Source organism: Phragmites australis, chromosome 2 (assembly GCF_958298935.1).
Source record: "Phragmites australis chromosome 2, lpPhrAust1.1, whole genome shotgun sequence".
NCBI lineage: Eukaryota > Viridiplantae > Streptophyta > Magnoliopsida > Poales > Poaceae > Phragmites > Phragmites australis.
In genome coordinates, this window is record NC_084922.1 from 35,329,857 (window position 1) to 35,351,220 (window position 21,364).

The following is a 21,364-nucleotide window of genomic DNA, read 5'->3' on the forward strand; positions in this document are numbered from 1 at the left end:
CTCGATGGATGTTGTAGAAACAGGTGAACTTCTTCATGATCAATACCAAATCTTCATCATCAAGTATGTCCACCTGCTCTTCTGTGATAGAGACCAAGGAAGACAAGCAAATCTACTAGTGAAGTGTTAGCACAAGAAAGACCAACTCCAGCCTGACTACCACCATTAGGTCTTGAAATCAAAGCCATATTTTGAAATAGGGGGTTTTCTAGACCTATCCTAGCCATCTTGGCTATTTATGTGAATTTTAGCTTGCTGAAGAGTTCATCACAAGTTAATGTATCATAACTGGATGACTCCTCAATGCTAGACATTTTTACCTCTCATATGCTACGGTCAAGAGCATAGAGAATCTAATTGCTCTTTTATGATCAGAGTAAGGCAAACCCCCAGTGGATCTAGGGTTGTTAACAATATCATCAAATCGAGCAAACGTGGCATCCAAAGACTCTCCAGGGTTTTGCATGAACATCTGATATTCCTGATTATACGTGCTCTGGCGCTGAGCCTTAATCTGGTTGGTGCCCTCATGAAAGACACTAAGAATGGACCAGATCTCTCTAGCAGTACGAAGGTATTGAACTCTATCAAACTCATTACGACTTAGACTGGTGAACAATATATTTCTAGCCTTGTTGTTGACTTCATATTGTTCGATCTAGACCTGAGAACTACGCGCGATAGGAATTTCATAGTTGGAGTCTACAATCTCCCATATAACATTTTCTTAGCTAAAGAGAGAAGCCTCTATGCGCCCCTCCAGTACGAAAAAACACAACCTTCAAAGAAAGGGACATTCCCATGTCTCTCTATTATCACATACGGATCACAAAGCCGGTTAAGGTTGATAGGTGATCAAACTCGACTCTGATACTAATTGTAGGACCAAAAATGACGACTAGAGAGGGGTTGAATAGGCATCTTACCAACTTCTTGGATGGTCTTTTCCTAATCTTTCACCCAACGCGCCTCAAAACAACATGCGGATGTAAAAACTCAAGAGAAACATGTTGCACCTCTAAGAATGCATAGCTCTCACGGATGGAATTAAACATTAGGTTCCATTGAAAACCAATCCATGCATCATCAAATACAAAAGCTTGCAATTTAAAAAAGAAAACACATAAATCCAATGAGATAGTTACCGGGTGAAGAAACTCTTTAAGTTGATGATTAATAAGTAAAGAAATTTAAAACCAATTATGAATGTGAATTTTATGCCTCTAACAACAAGAAGAACTAGTTCAACATGGTGAAAAATTTTAGCTCTCAAATCAAAACGAAAATCGCAATGAAAACTGAAAAACTCACAACAAAATAAGAGAGATAATAAAGGAAAACTTGAAGGAGATAAACACAATCATAAAAGGCAACAAGAACTTCATTACTTGCAAAGGACAACCCTAAATTTCGGCCAATTACAAAGTATTTTGCATACAAAAGCTATCACCTTATACATAGGCTAAGCACTTTTCTCTCCTAAAACCCTACCATATAACTCTCAAATGGTTAGCTCAAAGGGCTCAACCAGTCATCCCTCTCTATTTATAGCTTAGATTCCTTAACCTCTTAGTTTTCTAGATTGTTCCTAAAATACACATATCTTCCAATACACTCCTACCTACCACCGAGTGCATTTTCGTCCATCTTTTTCCTTGTCCATCGGACGACTGTGGCACCTTCATAACGTAGCTTTGCCTCGACGCAAGCTTCGCAATGATGCCACGTTGTCGGAGGGTTAACTCCTGTCACAGGGATCCTGATGGACCCCTTTTTAGAGATTCGGCCGGGGGATGATCCTGAATATGTTCGCCGGAGAAATAAATGGGTATGAATGCAATGGCCGGTGGGGTGGAATGATCTAGTGCGGAACGGAGTAAATGCGCTGGTGTTTAGACAGGTTCGGGCCGCACGGAGGCGTAACACCCTACTCCTGTATGGATACTATAAATGCCTTGAGAATGTCCCTCAAGGATGTTGCTGGTTACAAGAATATTTGTCTATCTTAGAGCCTGAGGCTCCTTGTTCTTCGGTCTGCGTGTGTCTGCTAGCTCTGGGTGCTCTCGATCTTCTCTTCTCTTCGCTGCTTAGCTTGCTCAGAGATTTCAAAGCTTCAAGAACTTCTTCTTCTTATGGGCAATTGGTTCACTTCAGAGCCTCTAAAAAGACTCTCTTTTTGTCCGTACTGCCGGCGGCTTTAAATACCCGCCGGCAGTAGCGTGCCCCGAACGGGAGGGGGACACGAGTTCCAAGATACCATAAATGGAAAGGGCGTCATCATAGCCTCTGTGCGAAGTGACCGGGGGTGGAAAATGCGCCCCACGCCCGGTCATCCGTCACCATAAATGCACTGGCAACGGGCGCCGTGGAGAGGGCCCACCGGGCAGCCGCAGAGCGGCTCGGCGTGCCCGCCCTGTCTTGTTCTCCTGCCACAGCAGCGCGGCAGACGGAATGCCTCGGCCCTTACGACGTTATCCCGAGACGGGCCGAATGGCACGGGATGGGACCCATGCATTCAATGACCCCACACCCTCCTACCAGAATGTGGCAGGAACTGACACCGAGCGTGGCGGAAGCAGTTGGGGGTGACAGGCCACGCACGCTCTTTAAATGCGGCCTTGGGCCTTTGACTGGCTGACACCTCATCAGTGGGCCCCTTGGGGGCCACTGTCAGATGGCTCTCTGAGTCGTCGGGGAACCGAGTGCTCGGGGGTACTGTTCACCTCCCCGAGCACTCTCTCCCGAAAATGCCCTTTCTTGATCCTCGGGGAACCGAGTGCTTGGGGGTACTGTTCACCTCCCCGAGCACTCTCTCCCGGGCATGCTTGTACGGATCCTCGGGGGACCGAGTGCTCGGGGGCTGCTGCACGCAGCCCCGAGCACTCTCTCCCGGAACTTCCTTCGGTGGGTCCTCGGGATACTTGGGTGCCCAGGGGGCCACCGCTCGCGGCCCCAGACACACTTCTCCCGGTACTTAGCTTTCCTGATCGTCGGGGGACTCGGGTGCTCGGGGGTCACCGTATACCTCCCCGAGCACTTTCTTCCCGGTACTTAGACTTCGCAGATCATCGGGGAACTTGGGTACTCGGGGACTACTGACTGTGGCCCCGAGCGCCCTCTCCCGGGACTCAATCTTTTTTACCTCGCGGAGGAGACTCTGCGGGATGGCGCCACGTGGCGGATTGCTGGCCTGGCCTCGGGATTCGGGGACCCCCGGTTTCTGATTCACCGACACACGTGCACTCCATCCTTCCACGGTTTTGAGGCCAAATCGTGAAACCACCTTACATGCTTCTCAAAGTTTGACTCACTTTCACTTGCTTACACCTTAAGCAAACAATCCGTTATCGACGCATGCACTCTGTCTTACGATCCTGACTGCCAGCAAATATCTCCCGCTCCTGTTCCCTCGGGGGGTCTTGTCACTTACACCGACATCCTTTTCGCTTGACTTTATCAACATACCGTCTTCATCCGTCTTCTCACGCTTTGCTTGATCTCCTCGTGTACAACTATAATCACCCTTGACTCTATTCAGCCTCCTTGATCATTCGGCACCAAACACCTTGCTTAGCCCCGATCATCCCGTCGTCGACCACCAAGTTGCATCTATTACCTGCACATCATAAGACATTTTGCAACCTCTTCGAAAATGCTCTGGTGAAGCCTCCGGTGCTCACTCTGCTCATCACCGGACCATCCGATGAGTACATTCTCACCAGAAGCCATTTTGCAACCTCTCTGGAACAAATGCTCCGATGAAGCATCCAGTACTCACAAATCCAATCGTCAGATCATCCGGTGTGTACATCCCTACCAAACACGCTTTGTAACCTCCCTGAAAAAATTAGTCCGGCGTGCCCAGCTTCCTATCGTCGGACCATCTGGTGTGCACTTCAAATCTTGTTTCTGCACTGAAATACTCCGACGTAAAACCTTCTAAGCGTCGGACCAGCCAACGAGTTCACTTTTCTAAACGTCGGATCATCCGATGAGGCAAATTTTACTGGACTTAGATAAAAAATGTCAACTCCGTTTTCTCTGCAACTTTAGTTAATCATAATCATAATTGCAATACATAAACATACTTATGCAATCCCAAAATCATCAAACCAAATTATCGACTTTATCAATCACTCATTACATATAAACTAAGACACTTAACTTAGCTTCTCAAGTTGGATAGCAAAAATGGACAAAAATTATGGCTGAAGAAGGATGGGACTCATGCCAAGATATAAAACGGTAAACTAGCAGGTTGAAGATGCAGCACTATAGTTGTTCTGCTCATTTCACAGATTCAAACATTATAATTAACTAGGGTCCACAACATGCTATTCGAAATTTCAGACTGATGTGAGCATCACAATGCCGGCGTGAACAACCTGCATATTTCATCAGCATGGCGGAGGCCTGGTGAAAAATTTTGGACGGATTCTCTTCGAATTTGAAAATCGAACTGAAGATAACCTATAAGCCTTGGAGGCTTGGAGCACTGTTCAGTCATCAAGAAGGGCATAAACTGCTCAGTGAAAGTAATATGCGACACCTTCCTTTCTTGCAATAACTCAAGCAATCACCTAAGTGTCCAAAGTCAAGCCTAAGCGACCATACGGCGCTGCTTCTTGATGACTTGTGTGCGACCCAGTTTTCTTTCTTTCTTTTGATTTTGATAAACTCACGGTTCAGCGATCGGTGTTCAAATTAGCCTTCTGAGAGAAATACATAAACCGCAACTTAAATCGTGTCTTCGCGAGTACTGTTCCTACCAATTCACCGAATGTAAGTGCACCATGTAACGAGAGCTACGTCCAGCTCCAACATGCAGCCAACCATAAGGGAAGTGAATGAGAAGCAGAGAATTGGAAGTGTTACTCACTCCGTCGAGCCACTGGATAAAGCTGTTCAAAGTGCAAATTCCTGCTGCTTTTCGCCCATCACAGTCTAGTGCAAAGTGCAATTTACTCTAGTCACACAGCATATGCTCTGTCGATTCATTTGCAAGGGCCCAGGAAGATTGCAAAATATACTGTATCGTGCACCCAGGAATAGGACCGTTCATGTAGCTGAACAGAAAAAGGGGAAACTCAGCCAGCCAGCACTTCGGAATCAGGCTGTCAGGATCGTTATCATGGACTCCAAGATGTATTTGATATAGAAACATAGCTAGCCTATCCGCTTGTGTAGGAGTGTGCCTATACAGGAACACAAGGACACTGAGATCATGGTGTCATTTTCAAATCAAGATTCAGTTTCTTATTCTCTTCTACAAAGTGGCGCACCGAGTACGGGGAAGAAGACTCGTTCTACTTTTGCTTGTTCAAAGATCACACTCCATACGCCCAAACTTCCATATCTGTAGAACGCACTTGCATATGAAGGTTGGCCTGATTAAGATTGCCCATTTGTGGTGAACTGCAGTGAATACCTCTGCGCCAATCCAAAGAGGCCAAGGGTACCGCCTGTATGGATCATCACCGCTTTGGCTTCACTGTCTCCACGACATAGATCTACAGCTTGCTCCCAGGCAGCCAAGGTGTACATTGGGTCCAGCAGGATACCAGTTTGCTGAGCAATCTGGCGGCACAACGCGATTTCACCATCCAACACATTGCCAAATCTGTAGAAAAAGGTGAAAGGTACTGATAGTTCAGTGCAAGAAAAGACCAAAGATTCTCGTACCACTGTCAAAAGTATGAAAAGGACTGTTTTGTTCACTGAGATAAACTACATTGAATGTTTTTTTTTGAGAGCAACTACATTGAATGTTAATTCCACTTAGAGAGAAGGTGGATGGATATCCTCAATTACAATGAGAATACCACTGCGGGAAATAGTAGATGGATAGCCGTAAATTACAAGGTCGTGAATATGCTGAATGTTATCCATTGAATGACACTAGAATTAAATTACAGAAAATACCATACATGCCATCAGCAAGCAACCATTTATACTGTAAAACATATAATTTTTTAAAGTTTCAGGGAACTGTATTGCATAAAAATTATTATTTATCAGTTTTGTGAAGTGTTTAGAAGTTTCAATGACTTATACTGGAAGTATATAACTACATATTGAACAAAATGGGTACCGAGTAAAATGCAGTATTTACATTGTAATAGCTGACTAAAGCATACCTTCTAGGTGAAAAGCGCTCCACCCATTGAACTAGACTGTTATGGGTACCATATTCCACCATTGAATGGTAAACTTCAGGGCAAAGCCTTTTAACATCAGATACAAGGGATTTCTCCCGTTCTTTATATCTTTCAAGCGTGTCAGAAAGCATGACAGCAGTAACTCTCCAATGGAGTCTGCATGAAGAAGAATGAATTGTGACATGTAGCAAAGATGCATGGAGAGAACAGCACCATAAGTTCCACTATGAGATATTTCATACCATAACTATCAAATCTTAGTATCTATCAATGAATTTGACAATGTGATTTTTACTTCGCTCCTGTATGATGAAAGCTACTATATGCAGGTATTTGTATCAGACGCACCCTAGACATACCGCTCCAAGAGCTAACCCCACAGCTGTTGTGCCTGTTCCAGCATCTACCACGATATGGACTTTCTCATCCTTTCCGAATAATGTCAAACCAGAAAGGTACTCCACCAGCCGCATAACACCTGAAGAGATGATAAAATCATGTGAAAATTTGCACCATCTCTTTCTCTTTCAGGGTTCAGTGATTTTTTTTCCAAAGCTCACAAGAGACATAAGTAATCAACATATTGTAGGACAAAAAAAAGGGATGATACTGATGCTAATGCTTGAAATTCAATTTTTCGGTCCTAATGAAACATAGCTTAAATATAATGGTATCAGTCAAAGATGCATGCATCAGAACTTGAGCTTATTAACATATCTTCTGTTGAAAAATCATCCGTAGTCATGAATGGAAAATGGAAACAGGCCAGAAACAATCCGCTTTTACCTAGCAATGCTTGAACGCTACCTGCCCCTTCCTTAACAATCACTACTCTTCTTGAACTGTTTCCATCAACGTTATCCTCATCTACAACCAAATCCTCTCCAATAATATCATCAGCCCACATCACTGTACCACTAGTACCTGCAACCTTCATGGCATGCTCATAAAGCATCTCATCTCTCTGTGCATATACCGACCGAGAGGCATATGTCACGTTGCCAAACATCAAAGAGATCAGATTGTACCCTGTCGGAACATCCAGTTGCTCGCCTCTCAGCAGTATATGTGGCCTGATTCCCCATTCAGCACAATGAATCGCTGACACAAGATTATACAGGGAGTAAAGAAATTGCTAATCAAGTGAGAGAATTAAAAATGGTACATGAAGAAACCGCATTTACATGAAAAAACTTATCCAGAAATCAAATTTGGATTTAAGCACGTGAACAATATGCAAATCTATATGGCATGGTATAATCGATTCAAGAAGTCACATTTGCATGAAGCATTTGAATCAAGATGCCCGAATTACATGGTAATGTAAAGAAATAAAGCAAATTTGCAGGGGACATTGGAACCGAACAACCAAATTTACACGAGGCATGTAAAACAAGCAATGAACTCACCACGCAGCTGCGCGGTGAGCACAAAGCAATGAACTCACCAACGGCTGCCGCGTGGGCACTCTGGCAACCCCCGCATGTAACCTACAATGGGAACAGTGAACATTATCAACATATCAAGAAACGAGATGCCAAGAAGAGGAAACGCGGCGGTGAGAGGAACGGACGACGTCGGTGGCGCCGCGGCGGTGGAGGAGCGGCAGGAGGGCGTCGAGCTTGCGGGCCTTGTTGCCGTTGGAGAGCGGGTGGAGGAGGTCGTCGCGCACCACCTGGAACCTAAGTCTCCCCAGTTCGCCGCTCCCCTTGCCGGCGTCATTCCTGAGCGACGTGGTGAGATTGGAGAAGGCGAACTCTTGACGAGGGGTGGGTGCGTGGGAGGGGGCGACGGAGATGGTGTGGACTTGAGTGGCCGGAGACGGAAGCATCCACTCCGTGGCGGAGAGGAGGTTCGCGACCGTGCGTCCGCCAGCGGCGAGCGCCGGCGTCGGCCGCATGGGGGCGGCGGCGGCGGGAGAAGGCTCTGGCTAGATGGGTGGTAAACCGGTGAACGGTGGTGATACGCTGATGCTAGAAAGTAGAAAGGAAGCTATCCGGGCCGCGTAAACGAGTAAAATACGCCTTCGTCAATCTTTGGCAGAAACGCTTGTTGTTGTGCTAGTACATTCGAGTCAACAGTATCTCAAGTTTTAGTGAATGTTATCTTTGCAAAGAGGTACCAATTCTCGATGATTTCCTCAACCAACTGAGGGATTATTTTTGTTTGTACCACTATCCACTAAGATCAATTTGATCTCAAACTTGCCACTAACTTTTGACCTCCCATGAGCTTCTCAAAATTATCTTCTCCCACCGCTATTGTGTTAGTTAAGGTGATTTGATTGCTAATACATTTTTAAAAACAGTAAACCTAGCATCCCGATGTCAGATATCGAACGTTGCAACTGCTTGTTGTAACATCGAAGACTAACGTCTGTAATATTTAAAATCAACGTTCGCAACATAAAAAAATACACAAAAAATACACAAATCCGGACAAAAAAAAATTATCCATTTGAGTTAATTCCTATATTCCGATATGCAACATACGAAAATAACTTCTACAACCAAATTCTATAACGTCTGAAACATTCAATTTGAACGTCTGAAATACTGGAGATGCGAAAATATAGGAATTAACTCGAATGGATAATTTTTCGAGTCCGAATCTATACACAAGAGATTTCGGGATGCAACATTCTCGAAGAACTTCTACAACAAATTTTCCATTTAACCTTTTCCTTCGTAAGACCTTTCGTCTGAAACATGTGAAACATTAGAGATATATAAGAATTAACTCGAATGGATAATTTTTTCGAGTCAGAATCTATACGCAAGAGATTTTCAGGATGCAACATACGGAAATAACTATGGTAATAAATTTTTATAACAAAACATTAAATTTGAACGTCTGAAACATTGGAGATGCAAAAATATTTTTAGGCCGGCTCAATGATACTGTGGCTGAGTAGGTCATCCGTCCGATACATTGGACGTATAAAGTAGAGCATTTCCATTTTAAAAAACTATAAAAATAATAAAAAAATATTATGGGGAACTCATTAAATAAGAAAAAATGAAAAATTGATGGGCGACCACATTTGAACGAAGGTTTTAAAAATTTGCAAAAAAAATTACAATAAGAAAATATTAAGCATGTTTCATAAAAGGTTAGGAAGACTAAAACTATGGTCAATGTAAACTTATAAAAATTAAGTGTGCTCTTAATGTAAGTATCTCTTAAATTTTCCATTTAACCTTTTCCTTCGTAAGACCTTTCGTCTTTTAACTAGTTTTTATTTTTAAAAATAAAGGTAGTTGATGGGCCGAATAGTGGCAGAGATTGCATTTAGCTAGGCACATCTATTAATGCAAGTTTAGGGAAATAACAGAGTAAAATGGTACACGTATAAAGAGATAGGTGACTAGGTTAGTTAGCCGCACAAGTTAGAGAGTTGTGTAACAATTCTTTCCACAAAACTCCAAGATAAAAGTTGTTCGAGATGTTAGGGGAAAGACCAAAATACAAGCCGAAACATTTGTAAACCCCGTCTGTAGTTCGAAAAGTTCCATCGAACCCCTTTTTTTTTGGAGCACAACTGAAGGTCCATTTCAAACAGTAGGCTTCAGAGAGACTGCCACATTCCATGATCTTGAAATCCCTCCTGATAACTCCCTTCGATCCATTAGACTCAGTGACGTGGATCCAGGGTTCAGAAATTCATCGAAAACCGTTTGAAATTTGTGGTTTTCGACGAATTCGGTCCGCACCGTATTCAGAATGCGATCGCATTTTGGTTCGATTCAAATTCAAAATTTGAAAATTTGACAAAAAATGTTCGGTTTCTATTGAATTTTACCAAAATCGTACAGAAAATTCACCGACTAATAGAACGTATCCGTTCTTTGACTTTCCAAAGCATAGTGCATCAAGAAATTGCTTGGTTTAATGACCCATCAAATTCTAGGTTTGCTACTCAAGCATTTTTACAATTTTCTTCATTTATTTTAACAACTGTTTGGAAATCAAGTTTTATTTTTCATTACAGTGGGGCACTTGGCACATGGCTCTATATTGATGCTTTGAACTTCCACGCCTCGTCGGAGATAACTTGGCCATACTAGTGCAGTCTGTAGTAACACTTATCGCTGGCTTTTCCATAGCATTTGCTTCTGACTGGAAGCTCACGCTGACCGTTATATGTGTGATTCCTTTAGTGGGATCGCAAAATTATATTCAAGTGAAGTTCTTGAAAGGGTTCGGTGAAGATGCTAAGGTGAAAATATAGAAGTTCCTGTTGTGAACATTGTCATCTTTATTTTAAGAAAGCAAAGAATTCCTGATAATTTTTGCAATAGATGAAGATGTGCACTTTTTTAGACAACATGTAATTTCCACTACAGATATATTCCAATCTTACCATCAACAAAATCTGGTTCTTCAAAAAGTAAGAATTAATGATTTATTAAAACTTTTCCCTAACAACTAATTGCAACAGGTGATGTATGAAGATGCAAGTCAAATTGTAACTGAAGCAATTGGTAGTATTCGGACTATAGCATCTTTCTGTGCGGAGAAGAGAGTAATTACATCATACAGCCAAAAATGCCAAGCTTCAATGAAACAGAGCATTAGAAGCGGAATAGTTGGAGGCCTTGGTTTCAGTTTCTCGTACTTAATGTCATATCTCACATATGCTCTTTGTTTCTATGTAGGTGCACAGTTTGTACATGAAGGCAAATCCACCTTTAAAGAAGTTTTTAGAGTAAGGGGTACACATTCGACATTATTTCCGTAAGGTCGTTTTATTCAATGACTCAATTCATTAATCTGGTAATTTGCAGGTTTACTTTGCTTTGCTTTTCACAGCTTTTGGAATTTCCAAAACAAGTGGAATGGCATCAGGTTCAACAAAAGCCCAGGAATCCACAGCTTCCATACTAGCTATCATAGACAGGAAGTCTAAAATTGACTCGACTAGTGATGAAGGCATAATGCTAGAAAAGGTTGATGGCAATGTAGATTTTAAACATGTAAGCTTCAAATACCCATCCCGCCCAGATGTCCAAGTGCTCAGCGACTTCACTTTGGGCATTCCAGCCAGAAAGGTACTGTTAACGTGATACTTGTCATACCTTGTCCATAATTTTAATAGTCCTTTCAGAAAAGAAAAGAGTGGGGTTTTTGACATCACGGAATCAATAAATTTCACTTTGACCACTAAATTTTATTGTCATATATCAAAAGAGTATATTGTTAAACAATAATATTTTGCAAATATTTTTTATGAAAACTAATTCATGTAACCAAACTACATAAAGTTAGTACCATTTAACTGCAGACTCATTTGTGACTGGAGGGAGTAGTTGTTTATTGCAAGGAGGGAGGGGGGAATCTTGCTAGGTTACTACCAGGTATTGAGATTAGACCATGCTACACAGTTCACAAGAGGGTCATGGCAAGTCTTGAACAGCTTTATTTCAACATCAGTAACAGGGGAATATCAGGTGTTCCCTACAAATACAGTAGCTGTTTGATCAAGTTTTGAGTGCCCATTCCATCTTAACATAAGTTTCACAAAAGTTTTAGACAGGTGGTCCAAAATTCATCTTGCATTCTGCAAGATATCAAGTTTAAACTCCATTTTTACAAGAACCAAAAGCAGACAATATGAGGTGAAATTAGAATACAAAAGGATATAATTATTATGCATTAAGTTTATTTTTTCCTGTTGTATTATCTCTATGGATGTTCGATTGCCTCAATCCCTACTTCTCATTCTTTGAATATTTTTATTATGATGTACATGCCATTCAATGTGAGTAGTAGAATTGGAGCACTAGATACTTCCAGTCAACGAACATGACTAGGAAAAAGAATGGAATTTCTTAGTGTTCATATTTTCCTCTAAAATTGTACTGATGGGTTTAAAACTAATTGTTATATGCAGACCGTTGCACTTGTTGGAGAGAGTGGTAGTGGCAAGTCAACAATAATTGCTTTGCTCGAGTGATTCTATGATCCGGATTCTGGCACAATCTCACTAGATGGAGCAGAACTCAAAAAACTTAAATTGAGTTGGTTAAGAGACCAAATGGGGTTGGTAAGCCAAGAACCTGTACTTTTCAAGGACACAATTCATGCCAACATAGCAAATGGAAAACAAGGATAAGTAAGTGAAGACGAGATTATCGCTGACGCAAAGGCAGTCAACGCTCATGAGTTCATATCTAGCTTGCCACAGGGATATAACACTACCGTAGGTGAGAGAGGAACACAGCTATCTGGAGGGCAAAAACAACGGGTAGCTATTGCAAGGGCCATCTTGAAGGGTCCAACAAGTGCCCTGGATGCTGAATCAGAGCGTATTGTTCAAGATGCATTGGATCAAGTGATGGTCAGTAGGACCACCATTGTCGTGGCTCACCGACTGTCCACGATCAAAGGGGCGGATATGATCGCAGTCATCAAAGAAGGTAAGGTTGCTGAGAAGGGAAAGCACGAATCCCTCATGGGCATCAAGGGTGGTGTTTATGCATCGCTAGTAGAACTACACTCCAAGTCAGCATAAGCAAACATGCAGACTTTGATTATTTATTTGGTATTGCAAGCGGCATTTGTAGTCCTAGCGACTCATGTAATGTAAACACATGCATGTAAGACTTACCATTAAACTTCGGATATAGTATCAAAGCTTGATCAACTTTGGATCATATAATCAAATTTTCCTTCATACTTCTGGTTTCGTTGTAGGTCAGTCATAAACTCCAAGGCAACAAAGATAACATTGCCTCATATCTATGCATTACTGATTTACTGGTGGAAAAGAAAACAAATCACCCTATCACTGAACTGAGCAGAAGCATTTCCACAACTCCGCTAGCCCCTAGTTCACACGAGGGCCTAAGTTTAAGCTACCTGGCCAAAAACTTCACATACAGAAACGAGCTATATCCAGGACATTGGAAAGAATAAGTTCGCATCAAATGCAGCTGCCAATTCGCGAAATAAGTATGCGTCGTATGCAAAATTCAGAACGGCGTACCTTTGGTACAGCGGGGTCGCCTTGGTCCGAAGGACTCCAACCTAGCTTCCGCCGCCGAGACGGAACATGCCGGCGATGCTGCCATTCCTGGCCTCAGGGAGCCGGCCGCCTCGCTGCCTCCGCCCGGCGGAGACGGAGTAGTCGCAGCCGTTCCATAGAAACGGCGCCCGCGTGCCTTCCGCCCTTCTACCTCTCGCTGCTTGCAAGCCCTCCGAAAAATAAATCAAGGGCTTAAATTGTTTGGGCCCATCTACCGAATAATGGTTAGTGCTCGCCTCCTCGACGATTTTTTTATTTTTATATTTTAAAAATAATAATATTATAAAAATAAATATTTGTTTAAAAAACTGCAAAGCTAAACTAATATCGTCTATTGGAAGAGAGATATGCAATTAGAAAAAACAAACTTATCGTCCTTCTAACCGAAAGTTAGGTTAAAAAAATAAAAATATAATATTCTAATACTCTCAAAATTAAAAAATACTATCACAATAGTTATAAATTTTAAAAAATATTATGACGTAGAATAGTCGTGAAAAATTCTCAAAATTCTATAAAATTCTCATTTTTCTCAAAATGTATGTGTAGAATAATCATGCAAAATACAACATTCCAATACTATTAAAATTCTAAAAAAAACTATCGAACGAAGTCTCCCTCCTCCACTGTGATGGTTTAGTTCTAAATTTTTTCAAACAGACAAAGTATTTTTATTTTTAAATCCTCTAACGGTCGACAATAGTCTAATTTTATTTTATTTTCCAAACAAACTCCTATTTTTACAATTTTTTATTTTCAAAATATGAAAATAAAAAAGCTGCCTCCTTGACTGTGATGGTAGGTGGGGATTATGCGGCCCAGCCAGGCCCAAACCAGGAAGAGATCGCCAGGAGATCTCACCGGCGATGAGAGCTCGGCTGACGGCGGCGGGGCGGCGGCGACGGCGCGACCATGAGAATGAGCTCGCTAGCCCAAAGGTATGCCATGTTCTAAAAATTTTCGCTCATTTTGCCCTTCAGATCACGCGCATCCGCTAGGCGCGTTTAGCAGTTTTGCCCGTATCGCCCCTGTAGCTTCTTTCTTTTTTTCCCCGAATGTATCTCCCCTGTAGCTGTTAGTACTCATTTGATCTTCTTATGGATCGTTCGGGAGACGGCTGTAGATCGCCTCCGCGTGCGAATTTTCGGCATGAAACGTACAGGTTTGGTGAATCAGAGTCTGGAGCAGTGGAGCTAGTGGAATTTTGTCTGTTGTCTTCCTTATAATAATGCAGTTCAGGACTTGGAAGTAAATTTTTTTCCGAGCAAGGGGAGGGGAAGGGGAATCCTCACCTTAAGGATTTGAAGTAAATAGAGAATTTATGTCGATTTTGTGGTAGCTTGGTAGTTCAGAATTATAGGTCTTCCATGCAGCATACTGCAAAATGCCTGAGCTCAAATTTTGCATCTTAACTTCTAAAGTGACGAACAATTGGGCTCTATGGCCAAATAGTAGTTGTACAGATTATCAAATGATATGAAGATACATCATTCTATTCAGAGTTCGAGCGGAGCTCTACTAGTGAAGCGTAGGCTCCACCCTTGATGCGCAACAGAGCTTCATGCCTTCCCTTCTCTACAATCTTTCCTTCCTTGAGGACCGCAATCATATCAGCCCCTTTGATCGTGGAGAGACGGTGTGCCACCACAATGGTGGTCCGGCTGATCATGACTCGATCCAATGCGTCTTGAACAATGCGCTCTGATTCGGCGTCCAGGGCGCTGGTCGCCTCATCAAGAAGTAGTATCTTAGGATCCTTTATTATGGCCCTTGCAATGGCTACCCGTTGTTTCTGCCCACCTGATAGCTGAATTCCTTTCTCGCCTACCATGGTGTCATATCCTTGTGGCAAGCTTGATATGAACTCATGGGCATTGGCTGCCTTGGCCACAGCCATAACCTCTTCCTCTGTTACCTCTCCGTGTTTCCCGTATGTTATGTTGGCCCGGATCGTGTCATTGAAAAGCACTGGCTCCTGACCTACCAGCCCCATTTGATCCCTTAGCCAGCTAACTTTTAAGCTCTTAATTTCAACACCATCTAGTGAGATTGTTCCAGAATCAGGATCATAGAAACGCTCCAGTAAAGCAATTATAGTGGACTTGCCACTACCACTCTCTCCAACAAGCGCCACTGTCTGTACAAAAGGAAGGAAAAGGTCGCATCACAAGTTCACAACTGTTCCAGTGCTTGCGAAAGATCAGATGTGAAATAAAGCAGCTGACGGTTGCCTATGCAATGCCACTGGAACCAGATACATTATATTCAGTTTTAAGTATATATTTTTTGTTTCACATAGAGATTGCATATCAAGTTAATTGTCCCAATGGAAAAGATTTTGGGTGCAAGAAAATTAACAAAAGATGGTAAATAGGTGCAAGTTAAATTGTACCTTTCCATAAGGAATATGCAAGGTAAAGTCACTGAATATCTGGACATCTGGGCGTGATGGGTACTTGAAACCGACATTGGTGAAATCAATGTTGCCAGTGACATTCTCCAGTGTCGTGCCATCATCACTACTTGAGTCAATTTTGGACTTCCTATCTAGAATACTGAAAATGGAAATAGCAGAATCTCTTGCCTTTGTTGCATCAGAGGCCAGTGCACTTGCCTGTGAAATCCCAACAGCTACCAAAACTAAGGCAAAGAAAACCTGGAAAACATCCGATCAGTTTGTCAATGATTGATAAAATTAATATTTGTGCACCAAACGGCAACTTGAATCAGTAGGTATCCTTACCTTAAAAACATCTGGAAAAGTAGTTTTTCCCTGGTGGACAAACAGTGCACCAACGTAGAAACAAAGACCGTATGTGAGATACAAAACTAAGAATGAGAAGCCATAACCAAGTCCTCCAACAATTCCACTTCGAATGCCCTGTTTCCTTAGAGCTTCACATTTCTCATTGTATGTTGTGACCACCCTTTTCTCTGCACAGAAAGATGCTACAGTTCTGATACTACCAACAGCATCAGTTGCAACTTGACTTGCATCTTCATACATCTCCTGCATAATAAGATCGCATTATCATGATAAGCAACTAAGGGATCATCGGAAAGATCATTCTCAAATCTCAACAAAACAGGAAACCATTTTTACAGTTTTTATGCATCACCTTAGCATCTTCGCTAAACCCCTTCAAGAACTTCACTTGAGCATAACCCTGTGCACCCACCAAAGGAATCACACATGTGATGATCAGTGCAAGCCTCCAGTCTGCCGCAAAAGCTATGACAAAGCCAGTTGTTAATGAAGCTACAGACTGCACTATAAGGGCTAAGTTATCTCCTACTAAGCGCCGGACATTTAATGCGTCAATTGAGAGCCTTGTACCAAGTGCCCCACTGCAAGTGATAAAGATGACTCTTAGTGTGGTTGTGTAAATCCAAATATTTGGAAAATATAAAGTAATTTAAAAAGTTATTTGATACTATACCTTGAATTTGAGGGTTTATCAAACCATGCAACTTCTTGGCTCACAATGCTTTGAAATGACAAAGCACGAATGCGCTGTATAAGCTTGCCACCAGCAATTCCGAACAGCAAATATTCTGTCGGGATTGCAATCAATGTAGCAACCCCCAGAACAACAGATATCAATGCCCAAAAGCTAGAATCTTTTTTCAGCTTATCTGGTGGTTCATAGAAAGATTTTATAACACCAGACATTAATATACCGAACAATGGGAAAATGACTCCATGCACTGATGCTGCTATAGAGCCTAACAGCATAATTGGCACTTCTGGCTTGTTAAGTTTAAAAAGTCGTCCAATTGGTGCTTTCTTAAAGGCCATATCATCGGAGAGCTCGTCTTTTGTTTGTTCACCTGTGATCCTATCCTCATGTAACTCAAAAGATAACCCTAAGGGGTTCTTGAAGGAATATCTGGCGCTATTACCAGAAGAACCTTTTGTTATTGACCGTCTAAGTGACAAACTTCTGCTCTTTGATCTAGAATCTAGCACCCCAGAGTCTGGTAGCTTATGCCTTTCGTCAGCACGAGTCTCTTGTAGTCTAATAAGCTGGGAGTAAGCTCCATTGGGATCCTTCACCAGTGCATCATGAGGACCTGTATATATACAATTATCACAGTTTGACAAGCGAAAAATTCCAGAAAGTAGAAATAAATACATTTAAGAGAATTAAACCTTGTTCAATTATCTTCCCTTGACGAACAACTGTTATGCAGTCAACATTCCTTACAGTGCTCAAACGATGAGCAACAACAAGTGTGGTCCTTTCTACCATAATCCTATTCAGTGCCTCCTGAACTATCCACTCAGATTCCACATCCAATGCACTTGTTGCTTCATCAAGCAAAAGTATTTTTGGATCTTTAAGGATGGCTCTTGCAATTGCAATCCTTTGTTTTTGTCCTCCAGAAAGCTGCGCACCACGTTGGCCAACCAATGTATCATATCCCTGTTATCACACGAAAACATTGTTAACTACTTATTGCGTTAAAATAAACTTAAGTGTCAAGAATTTATTGCAAAGATTCAATTTTTTGTTTCCATACATTCGGTAACTTATCGATGAAGTTTGCTGCGTTTGCAAGCTCAGCTGCTCTCTTGATCTCTTCAAGTGTTGCATCTTCTTTACCGTACATTATGTTATCTTTAATGGTGGTCATAAAGAGCAGTGGTTCTTGGCTAACCAGCCCGATCTTCCCTCTTACCCAATTAAGCCTAAGATTCTTGATGTTGATGCCGTCTATCAAAACCTCACCAGCCTGTGGATCATAGAATCTTTCAACTAGGCTGATAACAGTTGACTTGCCACTTCCACTCTCTCCAACTATGGCCATTGTTGTTCCACTGGCTACTTGTAACGACAATCCATCTAATATCAATTGATCTGGTCTTGCAGGGTAGCGAAAGTGAACATCTTTTAGCTCAACATCACCCTTGATATCTTCTAAAATAACGCCGCTGGTATCACCTGAATCTATCCCTGGTTTCCTCTTAATCGTTTCAAACAATCTGTATGCTGCAGATTGACCCTCCGCAATTGCAGAAACAGAGGGTGTTGCATTACCTAAAGAACTGTTGCAAAAATTGAAAACTGGCATGTTCAGGACATTATTGTACTATATGCAATGGTCAAAATTAAACTATTGATTTCTCGATATGAATTAGTGTTTGCATAACACTGTTGAAGTCCTTCATGTATGTGCACTTTGTTGAGGAAATTAAGTGATCTCATGAGGGTAAACACTGCGAATAGAATTAAGTACAAATCTAGAGGGCTTAAACAGTGTGCTTTCGTGTTACTAATGTTAGGATTTCAGGAACTCACGATGCACCGGTTAACACAGCAAACAAAACTGTGATGATCTTCCCACCAGTATAACCTTTGTCAACGATTAGTTTTCCACCGTACCAGAAGGCTAGGCCATAGCTGCTGAACAAAATGCAAAAGACAGATCCCATGCCGAAACCATTGATAAGGCCTTCCTCAATATCAGTCCTGTACGCCTTCTTTATGAAATTATTGTACATTGCGACAGCTTTGTTCTCGCCGCTGAAGGAAACTACCTATATATTGAAACAAGATATAGTACTAACTTATTGTTCTCTATTCTCAAAATAGTCGATATACTTTGAAATAATTGACATAGTTTGAACTCACTGTTCGTATAGATGTGATGGTCTGTTCAACAATGTCTCCAGCATCTCCATACAATGTCAGTTTCTTGCTAGAAACCTTGGTTAGAAACTTTGCAGAAACTGCACCAGCAATAGCAATTAGCGGTAGTGATGTTAGCATGACAAGGGTGAGGAGCCAGCCTCTTGTGAATGCTATGACAAAACCACCAATGAAGGCAGATGAGAGTTGTAGAAGCTTCCCTGCCTATAAATGGTAAGATAACAGATGCATGAATTATCAGCATCAGTAGCACAAGGTAATACTTAATGCAGAGAGTATGAAAATAGTACAGTTTGCTAACACATAAACTAATACCCACGGTCCATTTTGCTAACAATGTAAATACTGATGTCTGACATTAATTTTTGTTTTGCAGGTCTGTGCACACTTGTGTTTGCGTCTTTGCGATGTGATGGAATGTTGTGCTCCTTTATTTAGTTCTGAAAACAAATATAATACCTTCTCGCCAAGAGCATCTTGAAGCAGGAGGGTATCGCTAGACATCCTAGAAACTGCCTGGCCTGTTGTCAATTCTGTATCGAAGAATGCAATATCCTGCCTCAGGACCGCGTTAAGGTATAAAGAACGGATGCGGGCTGACTGTCTTTCTCCTGCCATCGTCCAACATGACACCTCTGGGCAAGTGAAAGGTGAGCCTTCTATTAGCATTTCTTTTCTTTCTTTCTTTTTTTTTTTAAAAAAAAAGAGCCTTCTATTAGCATTTCAACTATTCAAGTAGTGCCCCGTCAAAAAGAAAAACAAGTAGAACTAGATTGTAACAAATAAATAGGTGAATGAATATGTAGCTAATTCCTTTGATTTTGAATGCCGTAAAGCACAATTATATTCGATAACTTGGTTATATTGGGCAGTTTAGTTTCGTTTACTAATAGTAATGCTGTAGTACTAATTTATCTGTATTATTTCTTCACATCCATAGATTTCAGTGACACTGCTTTTATGAATCAGACAACACAATGAAATTCCACTTACGAAGGAAGGAGACAACTGCTGCTCCAATGCCCAAATATACGAAGTCCAGAACAACCTGGAGGGAAAATTAAGTCCCCCGTTAAAATCAGCTGCTCGTCAAACGACCACCGGAGACGGCGATGCTGACGCGTAGCTTCTGGCGGCGGCCGGTTTATCATCGCTCGGTTGCACAGGTGCACTCACCTTGCTGACGCTGCGGAGGATGCTCTTCGTTGTGCTGTCGCCGAAGGAGTCGATTACGTTCCCGAAGAGGACTGCCATGAGGGGCTCCGCCACGCCGTTGACCACGGCCCCCACCGTGCCGATCACCATCAGCAGCACGTCCAGGCGGTCCGCGTACCGGAACATGCCGAGCAACGGCACCTTCTTGGCGGCGGCCACCGCCTCCTTCTCGCCGTCTTTGCCATTCTGGTCATCACCGAGGCCAGCGGCTCTGCTAGCCGTCGCGTCCATGGTGGCGTCAAGCTCAGCTTGCTGCTGGCGTGCTGGAATCTAGCTTGTGTGTGGCGTATGAATAGCTTCGGTGCCCCCCACGGCGTAGTGGAGGCACTATATGTACGCATCTTTGGCGCAGGCGTTCGACTTGTCGCCACTAATCGGAGCCTGGAAGCGACCCGGAACGATCACTGGATCACTGATAGATAGTGATGGACAAAAAACATAGACCGCCCGGACGGTTCATGCATGTGGTTATTATCCGAAGCATCAGTATTCGTACTACGGTCTACGGGTGCAAACTAAAATCGTGCTCCTTTCTTCTTCTATTTCAGCGTGATCAGCTGACTTGTGGTTCTGTAACGGTCTCCTGGTGATCTGTCTTGTACGAACGCGGACAATAGCCCTTTGAAAAATAGAACTACGCGTGGATAGTAAGTTGATAATACTATCTTCTTCTTTTTTGTCATACTTTAGTGTACTGGAGTTGTGATGGACTTATATTTGGTGCATTCGAGAGAAGTTTATATGCACTTGTATTTGGGATAGTAGGATCATGCGATCATCCAGTATAAGGCGTTGGATCGCGAGTGAACGCGCCAGATCTCGGTGGTATCACCCTCCACTTGATACCAGCTGTATGTATTACAGAAACCTCCCGGGTCTTGAGCGTCCCCCGTGGCACCTTAGCCAACGGAGAACGGAGCCACGGGCGCCGAGTCTGCTTAGGGGTCAGGCTGCGTCCACGACGACGTCATGCTCGGTTCAAAGCATGGACCAAATGCTTTGTGATTGCTTTTCACTGTGACTTCATCTCGTACTATTTCAGTTCTGAAACAGATATCATCTTAAAATACGTATAAGTTAAATTTTAAAAAATTTAAATACTAATATATATAAAATTATTAAAATTTGACACGTAAAAATAATAGTAATGAATTTATCATGAAAAATACTTTAATATTATCTAATTTTATCAATTGTTATCCAGAGATAGTTGTTAAAAGTATCCATCAATAATAAACGTACTTATTAGAGACCATATTAATATATTAAATGACAAGTAAAAAAAGAAATTACCTGTCAAGACTTTTGAC

At 42.1% G+C, this 21,364-nt stretch overlaps 2 protein-coding genes, 1 long non-coding RNA gene and 1 pseudogene across 4 annotated transcripts; 2 read left to right on the plus strand and 2 right to left on the minus strand.

The window, feature by feature from the left end:
- Nucleotides 1-5,025: 5,025 nt before the first annotated feature.
- LOC133908541 (putative D-cysteine desulfhydrase 2, mitochondrial) lies at nucleotides 5,026-8,151 on the minus strand. Its single transcript, XM_062350612.1, has 6 exons — nucleotides 7,732-8,151; nucleotides 7,606-7,648; nucleotides 6,945-7,259; nucleotides 6,507-6,636; nucleotides 6,138-6,314; nucleotides 5,026-5,620 (listed from the first exon to the last, which is right to left on the minus strand). The coding sequence occupies exons 1-6, from the start codon at nucleotides 8,056-8,058 to the stop codon at nucleotides 5,392-5,394; spliced, it is 1,221 nt and encodes a 406-aa protein (XP_062206596.1). The 5' UTR covers nucleotides 8,059-8,151; the 3' UTR covers nucleotides 5,026-5,391.
- Nucleotides 8,152-9,288: 1,137 nt separating this feature from the next.
- Nucleotides 9,289-12,672, plus strand: LOC133906176 (ABC transporter B family member 11-like; annotated as a pseudogene).
- A 1,329-nt stretch (nucleotides 12,673-14,001) lies between these two features.
- Nucleotides 14,002-19,866, plus strand: LOC133908544 (uncharacterized). Its single transcript, XR_009908219.1, has 3 exons — nucleotides 14,002-14,123; nucleotides 19,216-19,489; nucleotides 19,780-19,866. It is a non-coding gene; the product is annotated as an uncharacterized LOC133908544 (long non-coding RNA).
- On the minus strand, nucleotides 14,594-20,403 carry LOC133908542 (ABC transporter B family member 4-like). 2 transcript variants are annotated; one of them, XM_062350613.1, is made up of 12 exons: nucleotides 20,016-20,396; nucleotides 19,833-19,887; nucleotides 19,299-19,474; nucleotides 18,822-19,043; nucleotides 18,489-18,727; nucleotides 17,710-18,235; nucleotides 17,339-17,612; nucleotides 16,626-17,259; nucleotides 16,305-16,533; nucleotides 15,929-16,195; nucleotides 15,578-15,841; nucleotides 14,594-15,322 (listed from the first exon to the last, which is right to left on the minus strand). In XM_062350613.1, the coding sequence occupies exons 1-12, from the start codon at nucleotides 20,283-20,285 to the stop codon at nucleotides 14,678-14,680; spliced, it is 3,801 nt and encodes a 1,266-aa protein (XP_062206597.1). In that variant the 5' UTR covers nucleotides 20,286-20,396; the 3' UTR covers nucleotides 14,594-14,677. The 2 variants fall into 2 exon arrangements, with proteins under 2 accessions (XP_062206597.1, XP_062206599.1); XM_062350615.1 differs by having other exon boundaries at nucleotides 15,308-15,429; nucleotides 20,016-20,403.
- Nucleotides 20,404-21,364: the final 961 nt, after the last annotated feature.

Bases quoted from the DNA above. Each gene is read 5' to 3' on its own strand.
- LOC133908542 (XM_062350613.1), bottom strand. From the start codon at position 20,285: ATGGACGCGACGGCTAGCAGAGCCGCTGGCCTCGGTGATGACCAGAAT. The intron at 19,475-19,832 runs GTAAGTGGAATT...TCACTTGCCCAG, and splicing joins AGCAGTTGTCTCCTTCCTTC to AGGTGTCATGTTGGACGATG. The intron at 15,842-15,928 runs GTAAGGATACCT...GATGTTTTCCAG, and splicing joins CTTTTCCAGATGTTTTTAAG to GTTTTCTTTGCCTTAGTTTT.
- LOC133908541 (XM_062350612.1), bottom strand. From the start codon at position 8,058: ATGCGGCCGACGCCGGCGCTCGCCGCTGGCGGACGCACGGTCGCGAAC. The intron at 7,649-7,731 runs GTCCGTTCCTCT...TTCCCATTGTAG, and splicing joins GCCGCGGCGCCACCGACGTC to GTTACATGCGGGGGTTGCCA. The intron at 7,260-7,605 runs GTGAGTTCATTG...ATCTTGTGTCAG, and splicing joins TGCCCACGCGGCAGCCGTTG to CGATTCATTGTGCTGAATGG.